Source organism: Ammospiza caudacuta, chromosome 20 (assembly GCF_027887145.1).
Source record: "Ammospiza caudacuta isolate bAmmCau1 chromosome 20, bAmmCau1.pri, whole genome shotgun sequence".
In the NCBI taxonomy this organism is placed as follows: Eukaryota; Metazoa; Chordata; class Aves; order Passeriformes; family Passerellidae; genus Ammospiza; species Ammospiza caudacuta.
The window spans coordinates 1,490,315-1,508,223 of NC_080612.1; the positions used below are offsets into that span (position 1 = coordinate 1,490,315).

General features: G+C 56.5%; 2 protein-coding genes across 2 annotated transcripts in view; one reads left to right on the plus strand and one right to left on the minus strand.

The window, feature by feature from the left end:
- Positions 1 to 4,001, plus strand: part of BAZ1B (bromodomain adjacent to zinc finger domain 1B) — a 41,214-nt gene extending 37,213 nt beyond the window's left edge. Inside the window, exons 18-19 of the mRNA XM_058817643.1 lie at positions 1,309 to 1,412; positions 1,950 to 4,001. Coding sequence (XP_058673626.1) covers positions 1,309 to 1,412; positions 1,950 to 2,316 — 471 coding nt within the window. The 3' untranslated portion in view covers positions 2,317 to 4,001. The remainder of the gene's footprint in view (positions 1 to 1,308; positions 1,413 to 1,949) is intronic.
- A 3,634-nt stretch (positions 4,002 to 7,635) lies between these two features.
- Positions 7,636 to 9,707, minus strand: FZD9 (frizzled class receptor 9). Its single transcript, XM_058817711.1, has one exon. The coding sequence runs from the start codon at positions 9,592 to 9,594 to the stop codon at positions 7,972 to 7,974; it is 1,623 nt and encodes a 540-aa protein (XP_058673694.1). The 5' UTR covers positions 9,595 to 9,707; the 3' UTR covers positions 7,636 to 7,971.
- Positions 9,708 to 17,909: the final 8,202 nt, after the last annotated feature.

Consider the following 17,909-nt stretch of genomic DNA (forward strand, 5'->3'; position numbering starts at 1 on the left):
GGCCATTTTATGACAGTTGTTGTCTGTATGATCACTCCCCAACTTCCAGGACATAATTTGGCTGGTTTAGGTTTCATTTGATATTTAAAGAATAAAACCATAGGCTCCTGCACAAAGCAGTCTGTGCGTGCTGGGTGGGGGGAGCTGTAGTGACTGTCTCTGGGGAGCTACACACCATAGGGGATACGTGAGGATACTCCAGCCCCACAGCCACGTCACAACACCCTGCAGATCTGCCATCTGTCCTGTGACCAGCACTAGTGGTGCTGGTGAGTCCTGTCACTCTCCTTGCTCATCGACTGTGGGCTCACTGCTGCTTATGCTAGGTCTGGGGGACTGTGCTTGTGGTCTTTGTTATACACTGGAGGGCAAGCAAGCCCAGCATAGACAGCCACAGCCAGCACAGAGGGATATTCCAGTGGGGAAAATCTTACTGGAACAGCACACTGGCTCAGAGAAGAGGACTTTGTCATGATTTATCACTTGTCCTGGGAAGAGACCGGAGCTGGGTCAGAATAGCAAGTACCCTGTGCTGTGGAGCCTTCCTGTCATTCAGTGTTTTCCTCAGCAGTGATGTACCACAAGCTGAGCTCTGGAAGCTATGGGGATGTCCCCATGCTGGGTGTGACCTGTTCTGGGTCCCTGGGCACATGAGTGACCTTGTGCTGAGCCTGCACAGGGATGACAGTGCTCAGGGCACCAGCTGCTCCTGGGATTTGAAATGGCACAGTCAGCTCTGCCAGGATAGAACAGCAGCACAAGTGCTTCTCCATCTGCCTCGCGTTCTTCCTGCCACAAGCTCAAGAGAAGGCAGGGAGAGGGAATTCACATTCTTCATTTGCTGGCATTTATTTTTTGGCTGCTTGTTATGGCCATATTGTCTTTGAACTTATTTTGAAAAAGCCACCTGCTACCAGAGGAGAGCTGGGCAGTTTGTGAGCTGTTCCCACCAAGCTCCTGAATGAAGCTGCTGTCCTGAACCCAAGCGGCTGCCACATGTCATAATCACAGAATGGCCTGGCTTGGAAGGGGTCCTAAATGCATCGCATTCCAACCCCTCTGCCATGCACTGGGACACTTTCCACTAGACCAGGTTGCTCCAAGCCCTGTCCAACCTGTCATTGAACACTTGCAGGGATGGGGCAGCCGCAGCTTCTCTGGGGAGCCAGTGCCAGCCCCTCGCCATGTTCAGAGGGAAGAAGTGTCCTGGCTGTGCTAAGAACTAGCTCCTTCGGCCTCAGGGCTGTTAGCTGAACTCCGAAGCCTGTAGCAGTTCCCTCCTTTTACCAACACCCTTTGTGTGGGCAGGTCCTTCAGACAAAGAGGACAGCGCGTCGCCAGAACCTTGAGCTGCAGAAGTGTGAGGAAATCCTCAGCAAGCTGATCAAATACCGCTTCAGCTGGCCCTTCAGGTGAGAGCAAGTGGCGTCTTCCTCCTCTGTGGGCAGGACTGGCCACAGGTTGTGTGGGGATGTGGGCTGGCTGTGGTGCAGTCCTGCCAGATCCACTTGAGAAACTTAGGGCTCCAAAAGCAAGACATATCTGGGAAGAAGCTGCTCCAGAAGAAACCATCATGTTCTCAGTCTTCTGCTGGACTGAAGACATGGTGCCCTTCTGAGGTGGCAGGCAAGGGGCTAATGCAGGAGGTAGGTGTTCTCTACTGCCCCCAGGATTTTTGGAGCACTGAGGTGCTGGGACTGAGGGAAGCTTCCCTCATGGGCCTTCTCCCCATGCCTGAGCCAGCTCCCTGGGCTCCTGTGCTTCCCATTCTCGTGCCATAGGGCTGATGTATCTGTAACACTGTAGTGGTATTGCTTGGGCTTGTTGCACCATCGTGGGACTGCAGGTCAGGGGTGCCACAGGGGCAAAGAGGTGGCAGGACCCCACTTCTCTGCAGTGGTGCCAGGGTTGGCATTCCCTTTCTATTGGTGTGGCCCTTCTTTTGGCAGGGAGCCAGTGACCACGGAGGAAGCTGAAGACTACTTTGAGGTTATCAGCAACCCCATGGACTTCCAGACTATGCAGAGCAAGTGCTCTTGTGGCAGTTACCGCTCTGTGCAGGAGTTCCTTTCCGACATGAAGCAGGTGTTCTCCAATGCTGAGCACTACAACCAGAATGGGAGTCACGTACTGTCCTGCCTGGAGAAGACAGAGCAGTGTTTGATTGACATGGTGCACAAACACCTGCCAGGCCACACGTATGCACGCAGGAAACGCAAGAAGCTCTCTGCTAGGTGCCAGGGACTGGAGGAGCAGGAAGGGGACAGTGAGTCAGAGCCCCTTGAACATTCCCGGGGACGGAAAAGGAAGAAGTGAGGGATGGGGAGGCTAGGGGAAGAGCCAGAACTGGAGCAGGCCTTCTGGTGCTGCCAGGCAGTCGGATGGGTTGTCTGGAGGGAGTTGAGGAGCAGCAGGCACTTCTCTATTAATCCAGCCTTCCCTTGGGCCCATCCTAGTTTTAATTTTTCTGCAATTTCCTCAAGTCATCCATTGAGTGGCAATGACTTAATGCTTCCTCAAAATCTACAAAGCTCTTCATGAGTCTGTCCTGCCAGGAGGGGAAGGTGGGAGGGCAAGGGGAGGGCTGGGCCAAGCTTGGCTGGGCAGAAGAACACCAGCATGCTCCAGTTCAGGCACCGTCAGTTTCCTGGAACGAATTGCTTCCTTGCCTTTGCAAGCAGCCAGAGCGTGGTAGGGCAGTCTGCTGCCAGTCATGTGAGCACACCAGCCTCCAACTGGTGCAGGGGGGGGATAGTGTTGCTCCACAGAACGACTGGGGGCCATCAGGCCAATGGGCTACTCAGGCTTGCATGTATATATTTATATGGTGTTAATTCTGAGCCTCGGTTCCAGGCTGTGTGGCGCGAGCAAGCACTTAGGTGTACCGCGGTCTGGCTTTCACCAGCATCCCAACACCACTGCTCCAAGGTGCTCCTGCTTTCCCCTCTCCTTGGGGAGCAATCCTTGAAGGTCTCAGTCCAAGGAGAGCTCTAAGCTCAGCTCCCCACCTGTACATGCCAAGAGGAGGCTCCCTGCTCCCCTGGACATGCATGCCGTCATGCTGCCCTGTGGAGTGCCAGCAGCAAACTGGAGAGTGTGGGTGTCTACACAGCCCAAGGAGAGCTCCAAGGCCAGGGGAGAAGCAGAAATGTGCTGTGTAACTTTTTAAATTAATTTTTTAGTTGAAAGTGGCTTTGTTTCTAGCTGTGATCTTGTACAAAGAACACCTGTAAGATACCCTTGTCTTGCTTTGGCACATGTACAGTTTATATAAAATCGTGTTTGCTTTATATTTCCCCCTTCTTTAAAACTCATTTTCCTACCAGTAGCAGGAGTTACATCAGGGGACTTTGGGGGGGGAGAGGGAGATCCTAGTCTCTCTCAGCCACACTCACAACATTTCATAGTAACACCTTTGTTCCTGTGCCATGGCCCAGCACCAGCTTCTGCTGCCCCAGATGCTGACTTTTCCTTAAGAAAAGGGTTTGTTTTCTCATTCTCTCTTCCCCTCCATCATGACAGGTTTGGATCATACAATCAGGGCTTGAACTTCTTATCCCAGAATGGTTTGATGTGGAATAAATGGGCCATGGGGCTGTTTGGTGCTGGTTTTGCAACAGAAAAGCAGAAGCAGCTGTTGTAGCTCCTGGGATTTGAGAAGAAAGGAATAATCAGTTACAAATTTCAGCCTAGTTTTGCAAATGTTTTAGGTTTGGGGTTTTTTTTAACAGGTACTTGTTTTAAGTTCTGGACTGTCAATGACTGCAGATGAGGCAAGTTTCCAGGCCCTTCCCTCTCCTCAGCCTCACTTCCCTGCCCCACAGAATAGCACTGACATTTGTATCTCGCACATCCCTTCAGAGGCTGTTTTGTCTTGTTTCCTAGAGATCATTTCCTGCAGGTCCTACATGGTAGAACCTTTGGAACTGCACGTTTTCTTAAAAATCAGTGTCATTTGGGGGGGAGGGGGTTTCTGCAAAGGGCTGTACTTGTAATAAATTGGAAACTTAAGAATAAACATTATGTACTTGTGTTTGTAAACATGGCTTGTGTGAGTTCTTTGTTGGTCCCTATGTTGATGTGGGATTGTCTGATATGGCTCTCCTCTGCCTTCCTAGAGCTACCACCAGACATCTCTGGAGCACAAATGGAGCTATGGCATAAAGGAATGGTGAGTCAGGATCAGATCAGCTTCCGGGAAGGTGCTGGTGTATTGTCACCCTCCCCGAGGACAAGGAACAGAGCTATGCTCTGCCTGTCCCTGGAGTGGGGAGCAGTCCTTGTTCCTTGTCCCCTGCAGGGTGCTAGTGTGACACTTGTCCTCCTGTTCCATTCGGGGTGGCACTGGGCACCCCTGGAGGGACTTTCTCCAGGTGATGGGGAGCTGGGATATGTCTGCTCTTTTGTACTAGCGTGGCCTGGCTACCCCCAAAGCCTCTTCCCTTGTGTTGGAGTGTGTTATGCAACCTGAGCCATGCTTGCAGTAAGAATTATTGCTGCTGTGTCCCAGGCCCCCATCCTGATTTCCAGCAGCCCAGCAGGGACACTTGGAGCTCCAAGGGCAGCTAGAGCAGTGGCATGCCAATGCTCATGACCACAGCTGTGACAAAAGGTTTGGCTGAAGCTTTGCTTATTTCTGCTGGGACAACAAGGGTTCCTGGGTGTCTTCATCCTGCTCCTCACTCCAGATCTGTGCTGGGAGTGTTCCAGCCAGGCCCCATACTGCTGGGCAGGGAAATCCTGATGGATTTGAGGGCTTGAAGGCTCTCAGCAATGGGCTGATGCTGTTTTCCCTGGAAAACCCTCCTCTCTCCACAGGGGATGGTTTGGCTTGCTGGCCATGCAACAGGACCTGGGTGAATCTGAGTGACTCCAGCTGGGATATTTCCAGGCCTCAGTGTGGAGATCTTGCAGCAGCATCTGCTCCAAGACCTTTCTGGAGACTTGTTTTTTATAGCAGCCCCGTGGCATCAGTGTCCTGTGCAGGTCTATAAATAGCTGTCCTCACACCTGGCAGGGCAATGTGGGGGCTTGGCAGGCAGCCGGAGCCCTGCTATCACCATCATCAGCCCTGCTGCACCTGCTGCCTGCAACAAACCCCCGGGGCCTCCTATGATTGCTGGAGTTCCAATGTGGCCTTGGGAAAATGAGACCCAACTTTGGCCCCATGGGTTTTCTCATGGCTTAATTCTCAATCATTAATTAATATTCTGGGTAATGGGGGTTTTAGCAAATTCCCAGAGAACAGTGGCTTTTCTTTTGCTACTCAAACTTGGAGGGAGTGTCCATCCATGTGAGGGTGGATAAACTCCATAGCTCAGCTATGCCAGGAGTGATAAGACTCCACTTCTCCATGCTGAGCTGGACCAAGACCTCAGGGACATCAGGATGTCCTGGCCCTGTTCTCACCCAGCTGGCATCCCCACCTCGCCCTCCACAGCCATCCTAGGCCAGGTACTGCCCTGTGGGGCCTAGGCACTGCTGACCCCTACTTTTTGCTTGCTGGGGGTTTATTGGAGCAGATGTTTGGTGTCCTTGGGGCTGCTCTGAGGAGGATGGAGATGGGATGCAGGGATGAGTTTGGGTGGGAGTGTACAGAGAGAGCCTGAGCCCCAGAGCACAGGGTTGAAAGAAGCTGTGACTAGGAGCCAGCAGTGTCCCTGGGCCAGTCCTTCCATGTGACAGCTCCGCTTTGCAACAGGCTCTGTGGAGCTGCGTCCTGGCCATGCTCAGCTCTTGAGACTGGCAACCTCCAGTGGAGCCAGCTGGGCTGCTGGGGCTGATAGTGGGTAGTGGTGGGTGCCGGCGGCCCCTCTGGGGCCCGATAGCAAGAACCCGTTGGGACAGCTTATCTGGGTGAGCACTCCAGAGGCAGCCGCTCCTTGGCAAGCGCCGGGTGCTCAAGGGCAGCCTGTCCCCAGGGGTGCCGCCAGCCGGGCACCAGCACTGGGCTGCATGCCTGGTGCACGAGGTGAACCCAACTGGCTCTGGGCTTAGCACCCAGGGCAGAACACAGAGAGAACACATGGCTCTGTGTCCCCTTCCCAGGCAGCCCCTGCCTAGAGCCATGCCCAGCTCTCCAGATGGACTTTGGAGCCTGTCCTGCAGCCAATATTGACTCTCCTGCCCCAGGTCATGGCCCTTTGCCCAAAACAAACTTTCCTGTGGCAACCAAGGGAGCTCCAGAGGCTGCAGCCCACCAGTGCTGGGGCCAGGTAGGGTCCTTGCCCTAGCACCATCATCACCACCAGCCTGGGGAAGGGGCTGGATGCCCACCATCACAGCCAGGGGTACCCAAATCTGTTGAGAGACCCTCAGTGTCCCCCCAGCGACACCACATGGGCACTGGGGGCTCCTTCACACCTTGTCCACCACACCAGCTCCTGGGGGAGGAAAAAGCTTTTCTCAGCTCTGTGGCCCAACTTCTGCCTTCCTGGCATCCCAGGAGTGGCAGGGAACAGATTAAAGGCGCTTCACCAATCCCAGCATCACAGGAGCACAGCCCTGGCACAACTCGATGGTGAGCAAGGGATCCCAACCCCAGCCCTTGCCCCCCATACCAGCCGTAGTGGGGAGTCTTGCCCCAGTCCTCCAGCCACAGTTTGATAGTCTGAACTGGGAAGGCTTCAACAAATGGGGACCAAAGGCTGTTGGGGTGAGCAGTGGATGCCAGGTTGAGTGCTGGAGAGAGGGTCCATTGCTGGATTGTTGCTCCCTGGACAAGAGTTGACCCTCCCTGGAGTCCAGATCTGCCCAGCCTGCAGGCTGCTAATTAGATGATCTAAGTATCACTAGAGCTGTGTTGCCCCTACAGATCCTGCCTGCCACAGGCGCTGTGCTGCCTATGCCCCTGCCACAGCCCCCTGCCCACTTCTCTTTCCTAGCACTGGGAACCGCTGGCACATCCCTGGGGACAGCCAGGCAAAACAGCCCCATCAAACCCCTAGAGAGATGAGCTGACCCCTGCCAGCCCCTCAGAATGTCTCAGGGGGGTAGGCACTTCCCTCACTCTGAGCCCCTGCAGAGGCACACTCCTGCCCCCCCTGTGCCCAACAGCCCTGGCTACTCCTGCCAGCTTCACCAGCACCAGCTGAAGCTTGAATTTCCCTGCGGACAATGGGGAAGGCGAGCTGGGATTGTAACCAGAGTGGGAGATAAATAAAGCTGCACAGAAGTTTCCATTACCCGCACCTCAGGCTTCTGTGGGGAGACATCAAAGCTGAGCCCTCTCTGCCCCAAGTTCCTGTGTCCCCAGCCCATCTCCCTGGCTCCCGGCCTGCCCCCTCAAAGCTCCTCAGCCTGGCACCGAGGCTCCGGCAGCCAATGGCACTGACACTAATCACCTTCAGAGCATGGAGTGGAAAAGATGATTCGTGTCATAGCATGGGAAAACCCTCCTCCTCTTCCATCTCCTCCTTGCCAGGGGGCAGAACTGGCCCCAGGGAAGCCACGGAGGAGAACTGGATGGTGGTACCTGCTGGTACCACACTCTTGCCAGCAACAGAGGCACCCCTGTGGTGGCACGGCCTGGCATGGCCTGGCCCGACATGAAAGACCCCAAACTGGGGTAGGGTCCCATGGGGGGAGCTCTTGATCCCCTGGAATGCCTGCAGACAGCACCAAGCTTGGATCAAATAACACATCCAGGGTTTATTGTTTTTTCCATTCCTTGCAGCTAATGATCAAAAAAAATTTAAAATAAATTACAGAATTAAATAAACATGGATGGATTATTCCTCTCCCTGTCCCTTCCCCACCAACCCCCAAAGAAAGCGTTATAAGGAGTCACTGGATTTGGCAACAGCAACAACAAAACATCCTCTAGGAAAAAGCGGCTACTTGTCAGTGAGTGGTGCTGGGGGATCCTGCAACCTTGCCCCCCTATACCTGGGAGTGTCCCTCCTGCTGCACACAGCCCTTGCCCCTTACCCATGAGGCCACTTCTTCCAGTGTGGGGGCCAGCCCCCGTCTCTAGACGTGAGTCGGGTTGTCCAGGTACGGGTCCGTCTTGGTCATGTGCAGCATGACTGTAGGGGCTTTGTAATGGCAGTGTCCCCCACCACAGCTGACCCCACTGCAGGGCTTGCTCCGCGTCCTCATGCCCAGCCGCCTGTTGCACAGGCTCTGCCAGGTCTGCAGCGTTTTAGAGCTCCACACCCACACCCCGCTGGTGATGCCCACCACCAGTGACATGAAAATCTTTAGCATGAAGACAGCCACAGTGGGCACCGAGGCCTCAAGGGAGCAGTCGGTGGCACGGCGGCCAGGCAGGCGCAGGCAGCCACGCTCCAGTGCCCGCAGCATCCAGTAATCCACATTCAGCCGCTCGTAGAAGTAGCAGACAATGACACAGGTGGCCGGGACAGTGTAGAGGATGGAGAAGACCCCAATCTTCACCATCAGCTTCTCCAGCTTCTCTGTGTTGGTGCCACCCGTCTTCATGATCTTCCGGATGTGGAATAGGGCAACGAAGCCAGTGAGGATGAAGGAGGTGCCAATGACCAGGTAGCAGGAGAGGGGGATGAGGACAAAGCCAGTCAGGGCACTGATGTCCATGCTCCCCACATAGCACAGCCCCGTGAGCTCATCCCCTGCCACCTTCCGCATGGTGAGGATGACAATGGTCTTCATGGCTGGGATGCCCCAGGCAGCCATGTGGAAGTAGCTGCTGTGGGCCTCGATGGCCTCATGTCCCCACTTCTTCCCAGCAGCCAGGAACCAGGTGAGAGTGAGCACAACCCACCAGAGAGAGCTAGCCATGCCGAAATAGTAGAGGATGAGGAAGACAATGGTGCAGCCTGTGCTCTCCAGCCCCTCCTGTATGATGTAGAGCTCACCGTTCTCCCGGTCACAGGCAATGTTCTCAGCCCCAGCCACAGAGCGGATGATGAAGGCCACAGAGTAGACGTTGTAGCACATGGAGAGGAAAATAATGGGCCTCTCAGGATACTGGAAGCGGTGGGGGTCAAGCAGAAAAGTAAGGACGGTGAAGGCAGTGGAGACAAAGCAGAGGGTGGACCAGACAGCCATCCAAATGAAGGCGAAGTCCTTGTCCTCCCGGGACCAGTACACGTCCACCCCGGGGGAGCACCTGGGTGCGCACGAGAGGCTCTTCTCCACGTACTGGAACTTCTCAGGATTGTCGCAAGCTCCCAGCCCATTGGCTCCCCGTCCCTCGGTAGCAGTACCAGGTGGCCAGGGCCGGGGGGCCACAGGCAGCATCCCCTGTCCCTTGTGCGGCTCAGCAGCTGAGGCATTTTCAGGGGCCTCCATGCAGAGGGCATTGGGGTCATTCTTGGTGGGCAACCTGCCACAGTCAAGTGACTCAGGCCAGCCGAAATTGAACTGTTCCATTATGGGGACACACTTGTGTCGGGCCTGCTCACACATGGGGCGGCAGGCAGGGATGCTGGCGCTCACCTGATCGGTGCACATGGGTGCGTAGAGGGAGCAGAGGAAGAAGCGCAGGTGAACGTGGCAGCCGTACTCCACCAGCGGGGCGAACTCGTGCAGCTTCAGGGCGGCCTCCCGCTGGCTCTCGTGCCCCAGCAGGTTGGGCATGCGGGTCAGGTTGTACCCGATCCCCCGGCACATCGGGATGTCCACAGGCTGGCACCGCGCCGCGCGCCCCCGCGGGCCCTCCAGTCCCGCCAGCTCCAACCCGCGACCGCCCACTCCAAAATGCCACAGCACCCAGAGGGCCACCCGCAGTCGTGCCGCCGCCGCCGCCATCGCCCGCCGCCCGCCCCGGCCCCGCGGCTGCTACAGCTCCGCCATCGCCCGGCCACGCTGCCCCCGCCGCCACGGGGCCGATCGCTGCGGTGCTGGAGGCGCCGCGCCGGGGCAGCCCCCGGCCCCGGCCCCGGCCCCGGCCCGCGCCATGCGGCGGCGGCCCCGCCGAGCGCCCCGCGCCGCCCCGCGCCCGCCGACACCGGCAGCACCACCGAGCCCTCCCGCCCCGCCCCGCCCCGCCCCGCCCCGCCGGGCGTGTCCGGGAGGGGGCCGGACGGGACGGGACGGGGCCGGACGGGGCGGGGGACGGGGCGGGGGGCGGGGCGGGGGGCGGGACCCACGGCGGGAAGTGGCGGCGAGGTCCGCGCGCAGCCCGGGAGCTCCCCGGCGCTGGGGACGCGCGGGAGGGGGAGACGCAGTCACAGAGCGCACTGAGGGACGCGCACACGCGAACACGTGTGCACAAACAGAACATTTACACAGCTGTAGATACACAGATACACACGTGCGCGCTCTCGCACGCACTAATGGGCACATGTCCCTGTGCACACAGACAGATAACGTGCACACTCACAGACATGCACACCCTTCCACACATCTTCCACACGCATGTGCACACCCTAACGTGCACAGGCCCACACACATTATCACATACTAAAACACACACACATGCACACGTTAACATGCACTAACACACACAGACATAGCCACACACTAATGTGGACACGCACACATGCATTAAGAAACGTGCCCATACCGTGTGCATGTCCATATGTACACACGCATACACTCACATGTACATGCCCACGCACACCTAGACAAGCACAAACAGGCTAACACATGCACACACACACGCACACACTCATGCACCCATAAAGGCATACACATACACTAACATACACGTGCACATATACTCACAGACAGACACATGTGCACATCCACACACTGCCAGCCAGGCCCCGCACAGGGGAGTGCACTGGCACATGTATGCACACATACACCTGGGCACAGGATCACACAAGACCTCACGGCTGCCCAGACCCGCCGAGTGCTGCCAGACCCCCCGTGTGCCAGCAGGGTGTGCGTGCGCGGCTGAGCACACCTGGGCGCACCCCAGGGCTTGTTGTCCCTGGGGGAGGGATCCTCTCCCCGCAGGAGGACATCCCTCAGTTTGGGAACACAGACTGCAGCTTCGGTGCCGCTGCTGAGAACTGGAGAACTCACAGCGCGTGGCACATGGTGCCCCTGGGGCTGAGCACGGGGTAAGACAATGGAGACTCCGGGAAATGGCTCAGCTCCAGTGCCCACAGCACAGGCTAGGAAAGCCGTGTCTCCGGCTGAACAACAATTCAGGGCAGGGGACAGCAATGTCACTATGAGGCCAGGGCAGCTCCTGGGAGGTGACACAAGTCAGGGTGGTCAAGCCGGGGCTGCCAGACCCCAAAGTCCAATGTCCCACTCATAGGCTGACCAATTACATCCAAGGCACAGGGAGATGTTACACTCCGGGGGTGGCGGCACCCTGCGGACAGGCTGTGCTGCCCGGGCCACCATCACAAGGTGCAATCAGCAGCCCCCACTCCTACGAGCTGCTGATCCCAGGTCAGCCCGGGTTGCTCTGTGCCATCTCCAGCATCCCTTTTGGAGCAGCTTGTCCACCCTGGGGTGATTCCAGCAGGGTCCCTGCAGTGTCCTGCAGGACATGTGGCATCCAGTGCCTGGCTGGCGCCAGGGGGTCCGGGCATCCAGCCATTCCTAGTCATTCCCACAGCCCTGCGATTTCTTTAGTAACAGCATAACAACCTGTCAGCGCAGCTCCTAATCACTGACACCCACTGTGCAGGATCCAAACATCCTGGGTCCGGCACTATAGGGAAATTCCATGGGAGCTGCTTATCAACCATGTAACGGAGCACGAGATAAGGCGTCACCCCGGAATTTCCCTCTAACATGGGGTGTCTGCACAATGGGCTCCAGAGCCCTATGAAAAGGACTATTGGAGGATATTTGGGATGTTGGGATGTTTTTCACCTTGGCCACCAGCTCTGGGGTGTTTCAGAAATCACTGTCCTGTGTGCTTAGTGACACAAAGCTTCAGGGGGCTTCATGGTGTGGGTTAGGGCCACATACTCTAACAACTGATTGTTTGGGGGTAGTTTGTGCTGTGGTGCAGCTCTGGGGACAAATTGTCACGCACAGCTGAGCAGCAAAGTGATGGGGATGGAGGTGGCATGTGTATTGTGCTGAGACCTTTCCCTGGGTCCTTCATCTCTCCAACCCCCAGACCCAGGACACGTGTCCTGTGTGAGGTGAGGGACCCAAGGCAGTCACTGCCATCACTCCAGGACACCCCAAACATAACTGTGGCCACTAAGGCTTTCCTTCAAGGAATTGATTGCATAGGAAAGCTGGGAAGCATCACCTGGAAAGCCTGAAATGTCGCTGACCCAGCCCTGGCTGCCCAGTGAGGTCCTGGATGGGCGGTGGGCACAGGCAGGGGCTGGATGAGACCCGGGGTCCTCGCCCCACCTTCCTGGCTCCCCCCCCATGGGTGCCCTCCACCTGGACTATGAAAGGTTGGGGGCGTTGGGGGGGAGAGGGCACAAATAAATATATTTTAATTTAATTTTCCTTTAATATGTAAAACTGTTGCTCTTGGCTCCTGTTACTGCAGCCTAGCCAAGAGCAACATACGGATTTTTGGAGTCAAGGGGCTCGTTGTAGAGGTGTGGCTGCCCCTAACCTTTGCCCTGCACCTTGGGGTGCTCCTCCCTCATCCCCCCCACCAACCCCCAGGTACTCCTCGGTGTGCCCAAGCCCTGCCTGAGCCCCAAGGAGCTTCATCTCACCCCAGAGGTATGCAAGGGATATCAGGAGGTACCACCAGCACCCCAAGCCTTGCCCTTGCACTGCCCTACTGCCTGTGCCTGATGGAGAAGTGACCTGTCCCTGCCTGCTCGCACGCCTGGGTAGCGCAGGGACGGCGGGGAGGGGACAGTGCAGGAGCGGGGACATCCCGGCCACGAACAGAAGCCGAGATCTCCAGCAGGTCTGGGAGCCCCACAGTGAAAACAAGAACCTCAGGTAGAGCAACACAGAGATTTACGGTCTTGGAAGTGGCCCTGCGCTGTGGATCCAAGATCAATAGCAGAAAGAAAGGGCTCTCAGAACTGCTCAGGAATTCTGCCCGGGAAGCGGCCAGGCAGGAGAGCGGGACGGATCGCCGGAGCCCGGGAGCCTGTGGTTCCTGGCAGAGCTTTGCCCCATTTCCTTTCTTCCCGTCAACAGCGCCTGAAACCTGTGCGAGAGCCTCGGAAGGAGAGGGAATGAACGGAAAAAATCCACTGGCTGCCCCCCCCCATATCCCGGGTACAGGGGGCTGCAGCAGCGCCCCTCTGTCCAGCCGTGGCATGGGGGACGCCGTTCTGGGAGGAAGGGCTTGGGGGAAGCTCTTGGCACCAGAGATGGGGACAGCCCTGATGGGAGTCAGGGAGGGGCAGTGGAGGTGGGGTGGTAGTGCAAGGGAAGGGATGGTGGAGCTGGGGAAAGGGTGATGGAGCAAGAGAGGAGGCAATGGATGTGGGGAGAGGGAGAGGAAAGAAGATGGGGAAATGGAAGTGGGTGAGTGATGGAGTAAGGAAGAGAGTTATGGAGGTGGGGAAGGAGCAGTAGAGTAGAGGAGAGGGTGATGAAGCTGGAGAGGGGGGCACCAGAGCCTGGGAGAGGTGATGGAGCAGAGAAGGGAGCGGGCAAGGGAGGAGGTGATTGATTCAAGGAGGAGGCAATCAACTTGGGGAAGGGGTCAGCAGAGCAGGAGAGGGGGCAATAGGGCAGGGGAGGATGTATAACGGCAGGGCATCAGAAGATGGAGCTGGGCAATGGATTTGGGAAGAGGGTGGTGTAACTGTGGCAGGACTGTGGGTGCTGCTTTGCCCAGCCTTGGCCAGGGCAGCAGGACTTGTTGCAAGGAGGTGGGGGGTGCCATGCCATCATTGCCCTTGCCTCTGTCCTGATGAGCCCCCAGATCCCAAGTGGTCCCAGTTCCCACCAGTGCCTGGCTCGTAGACAGAGGCATGGGCTGGGGGCAGGGAGAGGAATCCACGAGGACAGGCCAAGTCCATGTGAGCCAGGGCTCTGGGCACCCTGTGCCCTACCTGCCAGCTTGGAAGCAGGAAATGGCACAGTCCTGCAGGGATCTGGGAGGGATAATTTTCCCTTCCTGAAGAATTTCACAGGAATTGCTGTGCAAAAGGCCAGCGGCTTCAGTTTCAAAAGGATGCCAGTGCCAGGCCGGATGGGCTGGTGAGCAGGTGGAGGGGTCCATTCTGGGAGCAACCCATGGGGCTGTGGACTGGCACCCACCCAGCCAGAGAGGCAGATCACCCCTGCCCCAGCCACCATCTCCTTGGGGACACCAGGATCACCACGAGTGATCCTCAAGCCCAAGCTCCTCCTGCCCCAGGCACAATCCTGTGTGATACCAAGGCACACACATGTGCAACAGACTGTGCCCACCATAGGACAACTGTTCTCTGTGCCCCTGGGCAGGTTCCGTGCCATGGGCAGGTGGAGTAGTGGAGAAAGATGTGGATTTTGGGGTCTGGTCCCCAAAGAAGCAGGTGGAGAGCAAACAGTGTCCCCAGGCAGTGTCCTGTGGGATCTCAGCACCTCAGGACGGAGGTGCAGAGAGGCCGAGACCACCCTTGGGGGGCTCGGGAATCCTGGAATGTTGCCAGAAGTGTCTGGTGGCAGGATTTTGATCCTACACAGGAGATGAGACCTGTATGAGGATAGGAGGAATTCACTGGGTGAATGGTGAAGGGATAAGTTAGTTAGAGTGTAAAACACAGGGTTTAGGATTTTGGTACAGGGGGGTCTAAAGAAGTAAGATGGAGGAATTGGGGCGTGTCCTGTCCTTCTTCTTCTTCTTCTTGGCCTCCATCTTCTGTGGTGGTGGTGGCACTTTGGGATTGGTCATTACTAGAAGTGCACAGGTTAATAAGAGTAGAAAGTATTGGAGAAAAATGATAAATATTGTACACGTAACTTAGGGTATAAAGATAAGTGACCGCCCAGGGGCTTGGGGAGTGTGCCCATGGCTGACTTGCTGTGCAGACCTCTGTCGGGCTGAAAGAAAATCTTTTAGATAAACAATTAATAAACACCGAGACCGAGACAAGATCAGAAGTCTCTCCTCGTTCTTTGAAGCGTCGGCTCTCCAAGGCCATCCCTGGGCCTTTCCAGGCCACCAGAACAGCAACACAGAAAACTTTACAGTGTCCCAGTCACCTCCTGGCCTCTGGTACTCTGCAGGTATTTGTGGTTACAACCCAGCCCACGGTGCAAGGACACTGAGGCCAGGAGTCGGGGATGCAGGCTGACACGTGTGACATTACCAGGGATGCTCTCTGCAGCCTTGTCAACCCATCACCCCCCAGACGGGAACTTGTGGGTCCTGGTGCCAGCCAGCCCCCCCTCCCCAGCCCTGGCCACAGTATCCCTGGGCCATGACATCCCCATTCACACAGCAGTGACACAGATTAGGGAGGAGACACACGGCTCAGGGATCCCTGGGAGCCTGAGGGACCACGTGCAGCTGTGGAATTCAGTAGATGGGGCAGAGGACAGTGGTGTGTCCCATGGGAGCCATGGCTGGGAGAACGAGGGAGGAGAAAGACAATGTCTCTACCTCACCCACAATATTTTATCTGGTGAGTGTGGTGGCAGCACAAGGAGTTACTTTCAGCTCCTGGCAGCACTGAGACAATTGTCCCCAGCAATGGGACCTCTCACATCAATGGGAAATCTGGACTGAGCCACACCCACCCTCAGCCACCTCATTTACCCCTGCAGACCCCTTCTAGGGGGACAGGAGCCAGGTGAGCCCTGGCAGCAGCCATTCACTCTGAACCCTACTGGTGGCAGCAGCTGAAGATTGGAGCAGCTGCCTGAGAGAGGCAGATGAATAGTTGGAGCTCCCTCCCAGCTGCCTCAGCCCCGGGAAGAGCTGCTCATATACCCTCCCATGCTGGGCCATGGGGCCACCATGTGTCCCCTCAGGTGACCTTCAGTGCCCACCTCTGTTTCCTGGCAGCCCAAGGATGGGCCGAGGAGGTTCCTTGTGCTGGGAGCAGGCTCTGAGGTGCTCCCAGACAACATCCCAAGCCAGCACAGAAGCCTTTTACCCCCAGCCCTGCTTGCCCCCCGAAGTGAAATTTCTTCCCCAGGATCCTCCATCCTGGGGCGGGGGTGCTGGCACCAGGTCCTGGTGCTCACATACACACTCAGTCCTTTCTTCAGCCTCAGCCACAGGCTCGGTGCTGGCAGGAGGCTCCACGCTGCACAATGCACCTCCTTGTTCACCAGCCCAGGGCTGGCTTGTGGGGACTGGCAGGGAATCGCCTCCATTTCCTGCTGGAGTTTTATTACATTCACCGTATAAATAAATAAATACAATCCAGAGAAGAAGGGGAGAAGCACGGGGCAGGCTGGAGCCAAGCAGAACATGGGCTGGGACTCAGCCCCACAGCACCAGGGCTGGGGGCACCCTGGAAGGGGGTAGGAGATGCACCATAGCAGCTGTGTCCTGGGTTGTTCATGCTCCCTGCACCCTCAATGCCTTTCCAAACAGCAGCAAAATCCAGGAGGCAACTGCCTGGTCAGGGACTGCGGTCACCAGTCTGGACTGGAAGAGAAACCTTCTTCCAAGTAATTTGGGAAGACTTGGAGCCCCCTCAAGCCCTGCCACCTCCTGATGAATTGCTGTGTCACACTGAATGATGCCAAGAACTTCTGAGCCTAGATCTTCTGCACAGGTTTAGCCTTTTACAGAATAATAGGCTGGATACAGTCAAAGCATCCCCTGGGAAGAAGGAACATTCTCAGAGAGCTGAGCCCCAGTCCCCGTATGCTGCAGGAGCAGGGAGAGCTCTTGGAAAATGCTAGAAATGGTTTTATCACACCACTGACTTGGCCAAACTGCCCACTTGGTTGCCAAGACCATCCACATGTCTCCAAGTGCAACCTCAAGGCTCTGTCACCTGGCACTTCCCTGGGTGCGCAACAGCCATGGAGGACTTTCTCCAGGTCCTCACCTACTGGCAATGCCATTGGTGCTGTGGTTCTCCAGCTGCATGGACCAGGAGGAAGAATCCTGGCTTTTCCAGGGCTCTTGGGTTGAGTTGGTGTCAGCTCCCCCACACAGCTGGGCCCAGGTGCAGGGAGAAGACAGGAGCAGCCCCAACTGATGGTCTCCTGTCCCTGATACCTCTGGGTGAGCATATCTCCTCCCAGTTACTGGACAGAGTTATCAGTGCTGGGAAGCCCCATACTGCATTCCTCCCTTACTTCCCAGGCTGCAAACACCTTCTAATAGGTGGCATCCCAGTCTATGGCAGGAAGTTGGAACAAGAGGATCTTTAAGGTCCCTTCCAATCCAAACTACTCTCTGATTCCACAGAAGCAGCCCATGTTCAGGCATCATTCTGATGGTTCCTACCCAAGGTTGGGTCGCTCTGCTCTGGACAAACCATCTGGCACCAGCATCCTCCTCCCTGGGCTGGTTCCTCTTTGAGTACTGCCTCTTGTCCTCCTCTCCATATGGAGAACCCTAGGAGATCCTCACCGCTCACTTGGCCAGAGGAGGAAAGAGAAAGTTCCTCAGACTAACCTGATCACCAGAGAGCTGCTACAGTGCAACAATTCCATCCCCACCTTCCCTGGGCCTACTCTGAAGAGGAGCTGCTGTGGATGAGCTGCAGCTCAAGGCCCCGAGTTCCCCAGAGCCTTATTTCTCAAAGAACAGAGCCTGATGTCCTGGCAGGGCCAGCTCAAGGGACACAGAATTTTGACAAGTTTAGGATAAAGAATTTTCTGCTCTGCTGGAGATGGACCCAGAGCCCTTCTTCCCTTTTGCCTCCCATCACCCACAGGATTTGGGTTCATGTCCAGATGGGAGGCTCTTGATGGGTCATTCTGCTCTTCATTGTCACCAGCTGGTCAAATGGGCTGACACCTCTCAGGGATCAGAAAAGCCTGCACCTGCTTGGCCCCCTAAACACTCAACTTGGCAAGTTCAGACCTGATCCCAGTCTCCCTGGGGGAGATGGGATTTAGGCACAGGGAATCCAAACCAGCAAAGAACTACACCCCAGATGATCCAAGGATGTTCCAGAAAA

What these genes read in the sequence shown, in the direction of transcription:
- FZD9 (XM_058817711.1), bottom strand. Translation starts at nt 9,594, where the DNA reads ATGTGCCGGGGGATCGGGTACAACCTGACCCGCATGCCCAACCTGCTG.